The 16,612-nt window shown below is 38.5% G+C and overlaps 1 protein-coding gene across 1 annotated transcript; it reads right to left on the reverse strand.

Annotated features, from left to right (window-relative positions):
- Positions 1-275: 275 nt before the first annotated feature.
- On the reverse strand, positions 276-16,361 carry MCM8 (minichromosome maintenance complex component 8). The gene is made up of 18 exons (XM_010296886.1): positions 16,231-16,361; positions 15,986-16,056; positions 15,402-15,484; positions 15,083-15,232; positions 14,242-14,345; positions 12,057-12,255; positions 11,655-11,740; positions 9,989-10,140; positions 8,276-8,474; positions 7,440-7,470; positions 7,003-7,143; positions 5,499-5,640; positions 4,645-4,840; positions 4,160-4,373; positions 3,000-3,209; positions 2,325-2,401; positions 1,648-1,837; positions 276-368 (listed from the first exon to the last, which is right to left on the reverse strand). The coding sequence occupies exons 1-18, from the start codon at positions 16,359-16,361 to the stop codon at positions 276-278; spliced, it is 2,469 nt and encodes an 822-aa protein (XP_010295188.1).
- Positions 16,362-16,612: the final 251 nt, after the last annotated feature.

Genomic DNA, 16,612 nt, shown 5'->3' on the forward strand with positions numbered 1-16,612 from the left:
GCACCGGCAGTAAGACTAGCTGCTTCGGGCTAGCAGACCTATAGGATAGGTCAAGCAGCAATGCCACGGATCCATTTGTCCTAGGGCAGCTTAAAGCAAGCCTGTGGGCACTGCTAGTTTCCGAAAGGGAATCTCACACTTTGGTAAGCGACAGTGCCAGCAGCACATTGACCACCACGGTAGGCTGTGGTTCAGCATGCTTTATTGCTGCAGGCCCATCAGTCTATTCCAGATAGAATGATTATGTCTCGAGAAAGTTTACCACAGTAACCCTTTCACATAGTCTGAAGCTGATAAACTCTTGAACCTTTTTTCAAAAGATAACCCTGATCATTTAGGGATCCAATAAAGCTTTCAAAATCGGATACCTGGGAAAAGGAAAAAGACAGACAAAAATAAATATCAAAAAGTCATTCTTCTAATGTATCTGAAGCAATGTAAACAGTTTGAAAGAACTTAGTGAAATAAAGTGAGCTAAAAATAGGTTAGTTCCTTAGCAAACATCTGACCTACTAGGAGGTGGCATACAGTCAGTTGCACCCTTTTGTGCTTTACTTACACACTTTATGGCATACAGAAAATATACAAGAGTAACATATGTATAAATCTAAGCTCTGAAACACAAGTATCTACCAAAAAAAAGTCCAATTTCTACAATTTCAACAACTCTCACTGATTTCCAAGTATTTGGTACAGGTATAGAACTGCAAATGGGCAAAAAATTCTATATATAAAGAGAAAATTAGAATTAATTGAATTAGCTATATATAACTAGTCTTTGAATGAATGAATGATCATGCAATAAGAGAGCTGGCAATAACATGTTCTTTCGGACAGAATTATGCACAGTCAATATTTGAACAAGTTTGGAGACTGAAGCTATCTCGCCCTAGGAGGCCGAAGTAGGTAATAGAAAGAACAGCATTATTGCCCATAATAAGTCCCATAAAGCGAAATTAATCGTCACCACTTTTCAGTTGTTACACCTGAAATCCAGTTTTAAGTTTTGAATTGGCATTTAACTGTAAAAGCTCTTTATCATGAAGCAAAAAGTAGAATTAGCTATCGATATCTTTGTTTGGCTGAAGTGCCCCCCTCGTATGGAATGCAAACCAATTACAGGATAAAAGACATCTGTGGCCATCTGTCCTACGTGCTGTTCCTATCAAGTTACAATATTAGGACACTTGAAGCAGGAATCAAAACTCAAAAGGCATACTTTGGCCGGAGAAGGCCAAGCAGAAACATCACTGCTCTGTTGAAATAGACCATGGACACCACAACAGTCTAAATTTGGGAATTAAAATAGGTGTGTCCCTTGGGGAGCCAGAGGAAGTAAAGTATACTGAAACCAAAATTGCCTTTCATGAAACAAAACAGGACCTTGTTGAAGACCAGCTTCAGAAGCAGAACCAACCCTTACTAATGCAAGGAGTTGTTTCTGTCAAACAGCTAGTAAGATTAGTAAAGTTTACAAACAAAGGCAATTCAGGAAGAATATTCAGCCTAAAAGCAGCAAACACTGCTTATTTCTGTTGATTGCGGAGGTGCACACGATACATGTGCCTTCTCCAATTTCCATTTTGCAATAAATAATTTTGACTGGTCTTGCAGTTTGTTGAAGAAATGCTTCATTTCTAAACTTACTCGTATTTGTAGCTCCTTTGCAATTTGTCGAAGCTGTTGCAAGTCAAAGAGATTATTGTAAGTTCTCTCTGCAATACTGTTAAGGGCAGAAACAAATTTTTTCGCTTGTGACCGATTGCTCATCCCAGATCCATGCTGTGAACGTTCAAAGTCCAGTTTTCCAAACTCATCAGAGTAGGTTCCTAGCATGCTAAAAGTACATTAAAAAAAAAAAATCAACAGGAGATAAAAGCAAGAGTACATGAATTTGCTTCCTGAAACATAACTGCTTGAGAAACTAAGTTCTCAAAGCCACATAAGAAACCATTCCTTACTAAGAACATAATTATCTAGGGAACCTAGACTAAGCATCTGTCCAAATCACTTGAACTTAAATTGTTCGACTGCAACAACAGAGAACAATCACACAAGAGAAAAACCTTTGGCAGCACCTCATGTCTAAGTTATTCTGCACTAGTATACGTAACTGCTACAATGATACAACTCTATTGCCTAAGCAACGGTATTCAAATTAGGGCTGCTGTCAGTTTTTAAAGAGCTAACAAATCTGAATAGTAGTATCAGTAGGCTTAAACCTGATAAAGTAATTTCTTCACTGTGTTTGCATATCTGTATTTAAAAAAAAAAGTTTTGAATGAATAGCACTGTGATACTTTATTTAAAGCAGTGTGTATTACCTATATTTCATTATTTCTATTACATCCTCAGCATCTTCCTTTGTAGATTTCTCCCTTAATTCCAGCCTTGATCGTGCCTTAAAATGGAAGAAAAAACCCCAAAGTTATATTTAAGATATATTGTAGCTGACATGAAAAAAGGCTACAATTTGCCCTACAACAAGCACAAATTTTAGGAGCAGAGCTGGAACCCGAGCATACAGGACTTAAAGGAAGATTCTTCTATTTTTCCGATAGTGTTCCAGTGCCACCTCCTGCATACTCACATTATTACACTGTAGCTTCAAGTTTATTTGCTTTTAACAGTGCATTCTTGGGAAGCAGCAGATCACAAATAGTGTTATTAAGGCATAGTGTTAGGGAAAACAGTAGCAGTTTAAGTTCAAGATGGGCAGCAGCTTGTCCCCATCTGCACCTACCTTTTTCTCCTTTTGTGAGAATGTGATAGATTCTCTTTCCACTCCCTCAAGGGTGTTTTATTTTATAAGAGGCTTTAAGCAAAGTAGCTCTTAAGCATTTGTAAGTCTCTGGCATTATCACCTTTTTTTTTTTTAAAAAAAGAAAAAAAAAACAACCATGGCTGTGAAGAAGCTGTCAAAAGTTATAGGATATCAGTACTAGTTTAGGAATAATCTCTTTGCTTTCAATCCCTTAAGTATTACAGCTTGAGTTTACCTCAGTAAGTCGAATCAGTGACTCTAGCTGCCTTGTGGTGATTGGTGTGCTGTCTGCTCCTTGGTTCTGTTTCCGGAGCTCAAGGTAGAATTCCTGGAGGACCTGAGCAGCTTCTGGAGATAAGCGTGGGTGAACGTACTGCCGAGCATATCCGACGTACTTCCTCAGCAGCTGATGTGGAATGGCATCAAAGTTTTCTCCCGGTAAGATCTAATCCAATTACAAAGAGCTTGGATTTCTATCTGTCAGAACCCTATACAATACAAGTTTTAACATAAAATCTTCATCTTCTATGCTTTATCTGGTGACACCTTCACTGCAAGGGCTTTAGTGCTTTCCATATGAACTGTGTACTTAAAAAGTCCATACACTATGCTTAGACATGTAATTAAACACACTTGGCCATTTCAGAAAAAGCAGCTGAAGCTTCTCATTTGCAATAATAAGAAAGTGCCAAATATGATTCAACTATGTCAAGAATTCTTTCTCAAGAAGAGAAAATTCAATTTCCCAATTGTTATATCTCCACAGAAGATTAAACCATCACTACTGACATTCCATTTCCAAAAGTACATGTGTTTAGCTCCAGTAGGAGATATTCCTCCCAAGACCTGGCATTTGACAATATCAGCCCTCAAACTGATCACTTAAGTTTAATAAGAAATATGCTTCCTCTCCTGTAATCCCCAAATCTGTTGTGAGTTGCAGACGCCCAAGGATTTGTTTATACACTGTTTTATTTGGATTCAATACTTCATAGCACATTGTGTTTTATCCAATTATTACATCCAGTCTAGTTCTGTAGCTATTGAAAGCTAGCACGCCATCTTTGCTTTAGAGCATCTCATGGCAAAGTGTCTTCTCACTACAGCAACCAAAAAAAAAAACAGCTCAGCTAATAAATTTACTTCTGTGTGGAGATAAAGATGGCTTGAGACACATCTTTAGCAGCTCCAGCAGGCCAGGTAATGTTAGCTACAACATACAATTGTTAGAAACTGGTGGCCAGAGCCTTAAATGCTTCCTCTTTAATTCAAAGCCAATTATCATGAGAAGAATGGGAACGGGAAACTGAGGACATCCAGCAGGTATGGGTTGACAGGTCCCAATGCAAGGAACACCACAGGAAGGCGCACAGGGAGTCACAGGACAAGTCCTACCTTTAGTCTTTCAAGCAGAGGTCGATCTGAAACAACTTCGAGAACAGAGCGATCCTGTGTGTTGGTACGAGTCACAACAGCACTGCTGCATGCTGCCTGCTTTCCAGCTCGGATTGCCATCACGTGCTCAGACAGCAAGTGATCATGATCTTCATTTGGGGTGTCCAGCAAAATGAAAACTAAATCAAATCTCGACAGTAAAGCACTCCCCATTCTACAGTAAAGACAAGAAAACCACACAGTACTCAAAGAAGTGGAAAAATTAAAGCAACTCTGCTCCACTCCAAAGACACTTTAAAAATCCTGTCCTATTCATTCTGAATCAAATAGAATAGCAATTTTTCTCTCAAGAGCCATGAAAAATTATTAGAGTAAGTTTGTGTTCAAGCTCCAGGAAACAAGAAAGCAATTGCAAACTACAAAACTGCCAGAAATACCTACTCTTGAATGTGGACTATATAAGCAGCATTTCAGAAAATGCTCACTTTAAGTTCTCGGACACCGTTTTGGCTTTGTTATAATGTCCTCCAACTGGGTTTGCTGCAGCAACAATGGATGTCCGAGCTGGCAAACTGCAAACAATGCCAGCCTTGGCAAGGCTGATACTTTGCTGTTCCATGGCTTCCAACAAAGCTTGATGCTGGTTTCCCATCTTATCAAATTCATCTATTCCACAAATACCTGGAAGCAATCAACACAAGATAAAGACATATTAGAAAACAATTAACTGATGGACAAGTGTATGCTACAATCCAGTGCTGATTGTACAACCTGATAGGTTGTATGTTACAATCCATCAGAAGTCCAACCTAACATCTTAGGGACTGCAGGAGACATCAGACCAAGTCTCCATTTCAGCAAGGTTTGTTTTCATTTCATGCTGCTGCAGCTGAATCATTATAAAGTTGGCCTGGCTTGTGGAAGCAGTGTCTTGATTACACATTGAGATGACAAAACAAGCTTTTTAAAAATAGAAATAGATGACGAATCTCATAAGCCAGCTATTTTTCAAAAACAGTAAGAATCCAGTAGCTGCCATCAGGTCAGAGATTTCTCAACAAGGAAATCCTAGTTCTTTGACACATTAAATAAGGCTGGTATGTGAATTGCAGAACTCCAGTTTCCTCCACATCCTAACCCCTAGGAAAGCAGGAGCCACCTCCAGAGAAGTCACTGGAGAAGCTCAGAAATTCCCAAGACATGGAAAGCCAATATCATACTTTGAATTTACATTTTTAGTCCACGGTTGTGCAAGCACTGTAGTTAACCTTAGACTCAGCAGCGCACACACCCCCCTCCATATTTGCTCATACAAAACCTGTACTATTACATATGTTACCTTGATCTCCAAGCACTAAAGCACCAGCTTCCAAGGCAAAATCTCCAGAAGCACCATCTCTAGACAGAGTAACAGTCAGGCCAGAGCTGGTGGAAGTATTACCACAAACATACACACCTCGAGGAGCAACATTACACACGGCCTAGAAGAGAAAAACATACTTTTTCCGCACCCCAACATGAAGAATTTCATAAGCCTAATTCTAGAGAAACAATTTGAAACAAAACCACATTTGTTTCTTTTTGCTTAACATGTCCCAACAGTAAAGTTAAAACTCCTTGCAACCCCAGGAGACATACTTCTGCAAAACAGTAGGAATAACTTTCGTCACAAACACTTGCCACACAGCCATGTCTACTGTGTTATCAAAACTACTAAGGCTTTGGGCACAGCATTTAGCTATTTCGAAGTATGTTGAAATACTTGGGAACACGCTATCTGCCATAGAATTGCAGATATATGATTTCTGTATCTTCAGACGCCAAGGTCTATTGAGACTAACATCTTGTCCTGGTGCCCAACACAAGCTGCTTCAGAGGAAGCATGCTCAGTTCTCTCCACAGCTAGGGGATAAAGGACAGTCCTATGTTTCTACTGTCCAGAAAGCAGCTTACAATTTGAAATATGAACTAGAAAAGCAAAGTATGATAAGCTTGAACACAGACGTGTTGCAGTTAAATTTGCCTAGAATACAGTTAATAACTGTAAATCTCTATAGTTACAGGTGCTTATTTTTTATTTAAAGGACAACACCCAAAGCATATTTGTTCAGTACTAGATATGTGACAGGCAGAGTGTACTGAATTAAAAAACAACCACCAACCAAAAAAAAACCAAAACAGGCTTCTACACAGCTTTGGTTCTCTCCTGTCTGTCTTTCACTTCACAGTAACCATGGGAAGAGACATGGAACTTTAAAACCATTCAGTTTAAGACAAAAAAAATCTTACTACTATCCAATTCTGTCACAGACCCAAGCCCCAAATGCAGCAGCAGGTCCCTTTCCCAAAAATCCAAGATCTGTGCTAGAAACATAGAAATAGGGTAATAGAATAGAAGTAAACCTCACAGAAGGTATTTAAAGTTGCCTTAGTTCCAAGAGTTGTACTTATTTTATTTGACAATGGATCAGCTAAATGAAGATAGTAAGGAGTGAAACTCCTCACCTGGTAACAGGGTTGGTGGAAAAAAAAAACATATATATAAGGGCAGGACAGCAAGCCTATACTTGAAAGTCCACAGGCTTGACCAAATATACCTGCTCTGATAAGTGTTTTAACAGGCTGGATCCCTTCTGCAAGGCTCCCTGGAAGGAGAGGGCAGCAGAGGATCCCTTTGGGTACTACCCTATATTTGAGGCATCCTACATGAAAAGATAGCTCCAGCCAGGCTCAAGTAACCCTTTGGTTTTAGCACAGCTATCCTACCATGCTTACAAGAAGTCAAGATAACAAGGAATTAGAGAAAAATATAATCAAGGAAATAGAAATAAATCAACTCATACCTGCAACATTTGACTTTTTCCTAATCCTGGATCTCCAACGACCAGAACGTGTGGATCTCCTCGCACTGGGATTCTGTTCTTGTCATCTACAAACTTCTGACATCCTCCAAATAATGCCAGGGCCAAACCTGCCTTTACAATCTGTAGTGGTACATACCAACACTAATAAAGTTTGATCATGGTGACTAATACTAGCAGTTCCCTAGAACTGGCTGTAATAGCCCTTTCTTTCTGGATGGCTCAACTTAAGGGTATAAGGCTGCCACCTTCTTGTCACTGAAAGTCACAATCACCTGTAAATACAGTCCCCACACTCTTCCTCCCACCCCAGGGAAGGTTTATAAATCCTTTAGGAGTTTACATAAACATTTCAAACTGAAATGTTTGGCATAAACATTTCAAACTGAAGTTGCAAGCAGAGCTGTTAAATTACTTACCTCATGGCCATAGATTGCAGGACAAAGAGAGCTGAAAAAACAAAGAACACTGTAACATAAGTGGAATATAAATCTTGCATTACTGTTAAATAATCACTTGCTCTGTCTCCCTTGTCACAGAATACTTTTATATATTTATAAATCTTTTGTTTATTTATTGCTGAGTTTACAACAGGAGCAATTTAAATGTAAAAGCAGCATCAAATTTCTTGAAATTTTCAGATAACCAGATACTCTTGAAACGATAAGAAAAGCCTTTCATTTCAGTTGGCAAAAACACGAAGAACCATTTTCCCAGTGGCTTCTGCACTCATTCTTATCTTTATCAAGTAACTGTAGCCCTCCTTTTAAAGGTGCTAGTTTCATATTCTTTGACTCCACTGGGAGGACCCAAGGGACACCCCAAATAGAAGATTACTTCTCAGCCTGAACTGAGGGTCTTTCACACCCTCTGCTCAGTTCTTGCACCTCTTACCTCTGATGTAGAAAAGCAGAGCAGAAAACAAAATAGTGCTTGTGAGTTGAATTTGCTCAGTGAGGAGCAAAATTAATTAATTGCCTTTTTTAACCATGGCTTTCTGTTTCAGGGTTGAACTGAAACACTCTTAACTTCCCTGTACCCTTAAATCCGTCCCAGAGTCCTAACATCCTCACTGCAATACTTTGACTTCCTCCCAAGCCCCTCGCCCGCTAAAGTTTGTTAAATCTCTATGGTATCTATTGCATGAGCCTTAGACATTTCATAGCTTTAAGATTAGCTGCCACTTTTCTCTGATGTTGGTCATGCCGATTCAGAAGTCTAATCCTAGACCAAGTCTAGGTCTAACACAACTTACTTCACAATGAGCCTCAACAGATTTTCCTCAGCTTGTATTTCTTGAACAGCATAGAGGTCTTTAAGTGAAAACTCCATGAATGATCTTTGAAAAGTCTCATCATCAAAATTCTTTGGTTTTTGTCCTTTACTGTTGCTGACAGAATTTGCCTCAATGTACAACAAGAACATACACTTGTCATTCTTATTTTTAGATGCTCCTGTTAGAAAGATTGAGAAAGGATGAAGGAATATTTTTTTATATCAAGTACTGATGTTATTTACAAATGGCATAGGATAATCAAGAAATATTAAGTACAGGTGTCCTGGTTTCAACTCGGGTAGAGTTAATTTTCTTCCCGATAGCTGGTATAGTGCTGTGTTTTGGATTTGGGATGAAAATAATGTTGATAACATACTGATGTTTTCAGTTGTTGCTAAGCAGTCAAGGACTGTCTAGCTTCTCATGCTGGCCTGCCAGCAAGAAGGTGGGGGGTGCACAGAAAACTGGGAGGTGTCAGAGCCACGACAGCTGACCAAGGATGACCAAAGGGATAATTCCATACCATACAGTGTCCCACTCAGTGTATAAGCTGGGAGAGTTGGCTGAGGAGAGCTGCTGCTCAGGAACTAACTGGGCATGGGTTGGTAGGTGGTGGGCAATTGCATTGTACATCTCTTATTTGGTATATCCTTTTATAATTTTTTTTCCCTTTCTTTTCTGTCCTATTAAAATGTCTTTACCTTAATCCATGAATTTTACTTCCCCCCCCCCCCAATTCTATCCCCCCATGCCACTGGGGTGGGGAGGGAGTGACCGAACAGCTGTGTGGTGTTTAGCTGCCTGGAAGGTTAAACGACAACAACAGTCATGTGCAAAATGTTCATAGGTATGTAACTGAATATCTACATTTTCAAAAATTGATGCAAAATAAGTTTCTAGTTACATTTGTTCTGTAAGTTCTTTCCATTTAGGTACACAATAAAATATTTTGCTGGATTAGGAGGGTATATGTGTATAGAGAATTTTCTCCCAGAATAAATTAAGTTTTTGGATTTTTTTTTTATTGCATTATTGTAGTCCAATATAAGTTGAATATAAAATGTTTCCACTCAATGTTTAGAGGAAAAAATCCATTGTGCAGAAGAATTAAACATGTAGCTTAATAATTAATAATTTTCTATATGCTCCAATGGTTACTGAGCAGTGAGAGAATGTGGTATCACAGTAAATCAGTACTGCAGTTCTCTGAAATATATTCTATTACAGCCTCACTTGAAGAGGGGGAAAAAGAAGAAAGAGAAGAGGGGGGGGAAGAAGGAAGGGGGGGGGTGCGAAGAAGAGTGAGGAGGAAGATTTCTCAGAAATACTTTAGGAGATAAATGTGCCGCTTACATTAGTGGTCCAGAGAAGGCCTTCCTATCATCTGACATACTGAAACATCAGATGTCAGACTGGCACTTGAGATTCAGGACCATAATTGTGTCTGGACAATTATGAAACCCTCTCTCTATCAGAGGACATTAGAGACAGTGCTCCCCTTGGACAGCGCTGCTTCTGGCTTTTTTAAAATAACTCCTTGTTATAAAAATTTGGGAACTTCTGAAGAAATATACACTTAATGTATTTACAACTTTGAGAGCTCAAATTAAGGGAGGAATGATTGTTGATCTTGCGTAGTCACCAGAAAAATCCCCACCCTAAGGAAAGGTGTTCTCAGATGATGTATTTTACCTTCTTCAGTGCTCGACACCTTAACTATCCCTGTAACTGTGACGATATCTCCTGGGACGCAGCTGTCCACAAGATCTTGAACCAGTTCACATTCGATTGTGCGAGGGATTCGGCCTGCTTCTCGCTGATCATCTGACATGAGCTCCTGCACCCTGCAAAACACGAGGTGAGCATACACTCCATGCATAACATTTCCAATTCAATTACAGCATACAAGATCTGCAGCTGTGTGCTTCCAACCAATCCTTTCTAAACTGAAAAAGGAGACAGCAGAAATGCCCTGATAAACACTAGAAACAGCAGTGCTGAATTTAGAGAAACACTTTCAGTTCAGACTTTAATAAATAGGTATACATTATGCCTGAAACCCAGAAAGACAATAACTATGAACTCTAGAAATAATCAGTGTTGAAATTCAGATCTTCTATTTCTACATGAACAAGCTCATCAGTGCTAATGTACATGAAATAAGATGGACCTCATATACAAAAATTAAGAGGTCAGACTTTATAGCCCTGATGAATGCTTAACTAGCATTTTAACCCTAGCAAAGCCCAAGAAATTCCTCAGACCATAACAGAACAGTAGCTCACTCTTCGTATAGTTGCAAGAGGCTAGCAACTAACAAATTCTTTAAAAGGTTCCAATTTTGGAACTCTGATAGTTTTACTTGAAGCTCAGTCAAACTTTTCTTAAGCTCCAATAAACAGCACCCTCTAGAGCTGCTGACAAGAATGTCAGCGGTATTTTTTTTAATGATTTTTTTAAATGACTTTTCTTACACAACTTTAATGAACCCAAACATATTTAGATGTTATTTTGCACAATAAGACTTTTGATACAGAGCACATGAACTTCACAGAATCTGAACACAAGAAGTGGGGGAAAAGTAAGCAGAGTCCTATTTTTTCCAAGCTGACACTCTTACTGCAGTAAGCTAATGGGATGGACAAGAAACAACACATCAAACACTTCTGAACATATATTATGGGGCAATAGTAGGATGGTCATAGCGCTGATAGCACATAGTGGGATAGAAGCAATGAAAAACAGATCCACTGTCCACCTTCCTACACTTTAACATTGCTAATTTCTGTAGAAACAGTAACTTGTTCCCCCATACCAAACGTCTCTCAAATTTTAGGAATACCTACTTGCTCATTAAACATAGAAAGCAGATGAATGGGCAGGCACAGCGCTCTTTTCCTTCTACTGAGGGCACCCCAAGGACTGGGGGACACTCAATATCACTTCAAACTAAGATTTTTAACCCTCAAATTTACTTTCAGTTCATTCAAGTCAACTGTCACAGCTGACCAATGTAATTTAATGGGCCTTTTCTAACTGACTTACAGCTCATTAAAAGGAATCATTAACTAATAAATGCAACCAGAAATGATCGAGAAAAGCTGCAAAGAACACAAACTGAACATTTCTCAAAGAACTCAGTCACAGCAGGAGGAATTTCGAAGAAGCTATTATATTGAGTAGGTTTAATATACAAAGTATACTAGTGCTCAGATAAAACAACCTCTTTGTGATACAAATATAATACAGACATTGCCGAAAGAGTAAGATGACCAAAATTACACAGTGTAGCATGGAATGAGCCATCCTGCCACTTTGACTACCCTCAATTTTTGTGCAGAAGGGAAGACATGCTTACTTAACAGACTGCCAGTCCACTGTGGTGGTTAAAGGAGAGCTTCTGTCAGCTGTGAAGGACCGGCCACGGCACTCAGGAACAAGGCACTGTAATAATAGTAACTCTAATTCATTCTCAATCCTGTTTTAGAATCATAATTTGAAATTGCCTTATTTGTATTAAAAAAAAGAAAGCAAAGCAATGTGATTCCTTAACATAATTTCAAGAAAAAAGCTAGTTAAATTAGGGCTACAAATTAGCACATAGATAATTAACGAAGAGGTATGAAGCACAGACACCTGAACTCTGACTTATAGTTGGTAGAGCAAATACAGCACTTTTTTTTTAAACACCAGTGGTGCTGCTTTTTGTCAAATCACTACAGATAAGAAAAAAGTATGAAGTTAAATGGTTTTAACTTACCTTAGTTGGAAGAGTATACTTCCCGTCAGGTAGAGGAACACCCTGAACATCTCCACATGTGCTGCATACAAAAGCTAGCTTAGTGCAGAGAGGCTTAATGTTACTGACACGCACAACAGTACCACGCAAGGCAATATATTTTCCATAGCAGTTGGCCCGAACATTTTTCAGCTGAGTTAGTGGATCATAGTTGTACACCCTACAAAAAAGTTAAGCATTAACATTTTGAAAGCTTACCATACTAAATGCAGAACACCACCAAACAAAAAACCACAAAACACCAAACAAAAACCCCATCCCCCACCACCAAACCCAAGCAAACAAAAAAATCCAACACCCAGTGACAAGTTTACACACCAGTTATGAACAGTAATCCAGAACAATGAAATATTTTGTCTGTGGACCCATGGCATAATCTTTGATTCCTGTTCTAGAAAGCAGCATAACATTTAATATTCCTCAAATGTTTATACCTCAACAGCTGTATAGTTTGTTTATATAGTGACAGCTCCTTCCTAGAAACAACTGTGGCTAGCAATACCACAGAAATTACTGTACAGTCATCTATAACCAACTCTTTGAATTATTTCAGATTAAGACCAGAGTTTACACTTGCAACATAAAAGGATCAAAGATTTATTATGCCTATGCTCCAAAAGGAAGGCTGAGTTTTCATTTCAAGGACATAAGAACCTGTCATCAGGTACAACACACTGCACCTTAAGGACAATAAAGAATACCTAGTCAATAATTCAGAATAACAAGCTTCAGAATCATTTATCATGGAATGGACCTCATGAGATTGTCTAGTCCAACCCCCCTGCTCAAGCAGGGTCGGCTAGAGCAGGTTGCCCAGGGACATGTCCAGCTGAGTTTTGAATATGTGCGCAGATGGAGACTACACAACCTCTCTCACAGTAAAATAGCATTTTCTTGTGTTCACATGGAATTTTAAGCCTTTTAATTTTTACCTGCTGTCCCTTGTCTTGTCACTGGGCACCAGCGAGAAGAGTCTGGCTCCTGAAATCCAAGGTTTTCCCTGCTCCTTCTGCTTAGGACCCTGAGCACCACCATCTCATCATTCAACCCTCCCTATACTGCCGAAAGCATTTTAGGAGCATGATATTTTATTGCCTTATTTAATACTTTCCTCTATAGGACAATGGTCCATAACTGTCTCTTAGAATATGAGGTCTTGTATATACCTTTTGTTTGGCCACAGGTTTTTCCTAAACATTCTACTGTGAACTAAAACGGTGCCATTTTGTAACAATGCAAAACTTAAATATATCATAGTGTGACAACCCCCCAAATTAAATCCACCTGCCATGTCAAAACATGCTGCTTCCCCATTTCAAGCCAGGACCAAAAGGGAATTAAAAAAAAATTTTTATTTTTTTTGGGGGGCTTATACTCCCAGTCCCCCTCAGACTCCTGAAGTTTGAGACACTATTACTTCTGATAAAGAAGAAAAATAATCATGCTAAGGACTTGTTTCGTTAAGAAATCAAAAGGAAGTCACATTTTTAAAGTGATAACAGTAATTATGATTCTTTATTATTCAGAATTAGTGTAACCTCAGCTTATTATTTCAAATTAAATTTTGATTAATTAGAATTAATATTCTTGACACTTTCATACCAGTAATCATTTAATAGATTTAAGCTAATATGAAGTACCACATCCTCACACACCACTGGCAAAACATCCATACAGGAATAATAAATAGTACCAGTTGTAGTTTTGGTCCACACCCTTCATTCAAATCAACTTCTTTACAAAGGCAAGCCTTTTGCTAAGAAAAGGCCAGATCATAATGCCTTCCTAACTTCTACAGTAAACAGCAGAAATTTAAATACATTTCTGTTTTTAATCAATATGTGTTTCACAGAATAGCAGTTCTACTTGTAAGTTACTTTACTATTTATAAGCTTTTCTAGTTATAAGCTGTTTCTTCAGCTTATATGCAGGTTTGATTTCACTTTTGTCTTCCCAATGACAGTCTAGACTTTGTCATGGTAAAAAAAAAAAAGCAAAATGTAGACTGTTCTTCTGGAACTAGCATCAGAGCCAAATCTCTCAATAAAATAAGTAAGCCTTCAGCACCACACACAGACACTGACAACCATTGGACAAGAGGAAAACAGATCCTCCCAAAACAAAACAAATACTCAACACCCATTACCTAGCATGAATGACAGGCACATTTATTATAGGTTCTCCATCAAGCGGTAATCCCTCCTGCACCTGCAGCTCTGCAGCATGTCTTTCAAGGTCCTTTGTTAGCACCTAGACAGAACAGAAAGGCAGACACAGATGCAGGATCCCTGCAACATTGATGCTATTTGCTATTAAATTTCATTACCATTCCTTACAATTGGACCCGCTTCTGAAATCTAAAGAGCCCTCTGCTGCCCAGTGACCTCCATTAAACAGTGTTCTTCTACTTCAGAACAGTTTTAAACTTCATTTTAAAGGGAATTTAAAATCAACACATTTGTTGTGTTTGCTTCTTCAATTAATTAAAAAAGGTATATGATAATTTTTAATGCTGGTTAATGTGTGCTATTTTGACTAAAGCACAAACATCTGAGAACTTGCCTGTCAACAAGCAGTGAAATGCTACTTAGAGACATTGAACAGAGCCAGGAATTCCTGAATCTGCTCACCAATCACCCACCAGTGGCATGAGGTGGGACACGGCACATGTAACTCACAGTACATTAACAAAACAGAAATTAGAACTCCCTGTTAAATAAGTGTTAGAACTACACTTAGTTTTAGTCAGCTATTTTGATGACAAATAAGCAAAATGCACCGAGACCAAAACATTTTCAAAACACAATTTTGTAGCCCATACAGGAATGGTGGACAGTTAGAAGAGTTCGAGTTTTGAATAAGCAGTAAATTTCTGCAAGATAGAAAAACATAGAGATTTGTTTTTTATAACATAATTGTCTCTAAGTCCCAGTGATTCTTTTTCATTGTGAGGGTTATGGTTGTATATATTAGAATGTCATATTTACCTGATGAATTGCCAGACCCATACAGTGCAGTATTTTCTGAGGCATATCCCTTAATTCAGTAGATATATTTGGTATTGATTTGGTTAATTCTCTGTCTTGTATCAGTTCATTATAATCCACAAGAATACTTCCTTTTCTTTCTATTTCATCCTGTGGAGTATTTTACATTATAAAATACACTTCAAATTATAAACATCTAAACCATATCATAAACATATCTGTGATGGAGATTATTTTTGATGGAGACAATACACAAAATTTGTAATGTTATTACATCAACAATAGGTTGTGGGAGGGAGGTGTTTTGCTTTGCTTTTACCTTATCATAAAGTTCAATGCGTTCCATGAAAAACTTTTCAAAGGCTTGAGTCTTCTGGACAAAAGGAGACTTGTCAGCATAAGCTAATTAGAAACACATTGCATTAGTAATTTCTATAAATTATTAATTCAATTTCACAAAAACATAAACTAGCAATTTCTCTTCCATTATTTTTCTGCATTCCAAAACTGAGCAAGATGGTAATCTCTATAGTACTACAGCAATGTTCTAAGACCTGTTATAAAACAGAACTTCGTCTAAGATGACATAGGACAGGCACATAGAATCAAGAAGAATACAGCAGAGGTATGTATATTCCAGTCTTTGATAGACTTGTAGGTTTTATGAGGCTAATTGAACAGATTTAAGAAAGATCATATTTTATACTAGTCAAGAACCTTTTCCAAGGAGCCCACAGCAGACATTACAGTATGCCACAAGAACAAAATCTGTATTGTACTCACATTTTTATATAACAAATATTAATTTCAAATGCTTTCTGTTGAACTTATCCCTTCAACTTATAAACAGCTCTAGGGAAGACAATAAAATAATCACTACATATAATTTTGGTCTAAAAATACCTTCAGAGAAATAAAGTTTCCAGCCCTTATAGGGAATAAACTGGTCCAACGTCGATTGAACTAGTTGAGATCTTACTAAAATAAAAAATTGAAATAAAAATTAAAGCAGTGATTAAAACAATGTGGATAATAAAACTTTATAAGTTTTCTCAGTGATTCTTTTGACCACCGGGAGGCAAACAGCTATAACTGCCTCAGTGATAAAGCATTATGGCTTCAGAACAGGCAGGAGCACAGGAGCTGACTCACCAGGCTGAGGCATTCTTCTCCACTCTCCCTTCTGTCCTCTGCCTCGCCACCCTCCTCGCCATCCTCCTCGCCACCCCTGAAAGCCTCTTCCCCGGGTGTATCCCCTGCCTCTGAGGTCCCTACTCATCTTGCTCCGCAGGCGTCAGTTTGGGGACGCGACAGCAAACTTAGCTAAAGAGACAGAATTTTTTTACCAGAAGAGATTTAATTTAAATTAGGGTTATTTTCCAGGGGGACCTCGCCTGCAGGGCTGGAAAGAAGGCCTTGAGATACCCCGAAGGCCTTGCGGAAGATCCGGCCTCCCTCTCCCTACCACAGGTCCCGGGGAAGCAAAGAGGAGCGCCGTTAAGCGGCCCCACCGATGAATGGACGAAACAA

The sequence above is a fragment of the Phaethon lepturus genome, unplaced genomic scaffold, assembly GCF_000687285.1.
Source record: "Phaethon lepturus isolate BGI_N335 unplaced genomic scaffold, ASM68728v1 scaffold28281, whole genome shotgun sequence".
Taxonomy (NCBI): Eukaryota; Metazoa; Chordata; class Aves; order Phaethontiformes; family Phaethontidae; genus Phaethon; species Phaethon lepturus.

What these genes read in the sequence shown, in the direction of transcription:
- MCM8 (XM_010296886.1), bottom strand. Translation starts at nt 16,361, where the DNA reads ATGAGTAGGGACCTCAGAGGCAGGGGATACACCCGGGGAAGAGGCTTT. An exon ending in GCATTGAACTTTATGATAAG is followed by an intron (nt 15,233 to 15,401) that starts GTAAAAGCAAAG and finishes AATACTCCACAG; the next exon opens with GATGAAATAGAAAGAAAAGG. An exon ending in GTGCCTGTCATTCATGCTAG is followed by an intron (nt 12,256 to 14,241) that starts GTAATGGGTGTT and finishes ACTTTTTTGTAG; the next exon opens with GGTGTACAACTATGATCCAC.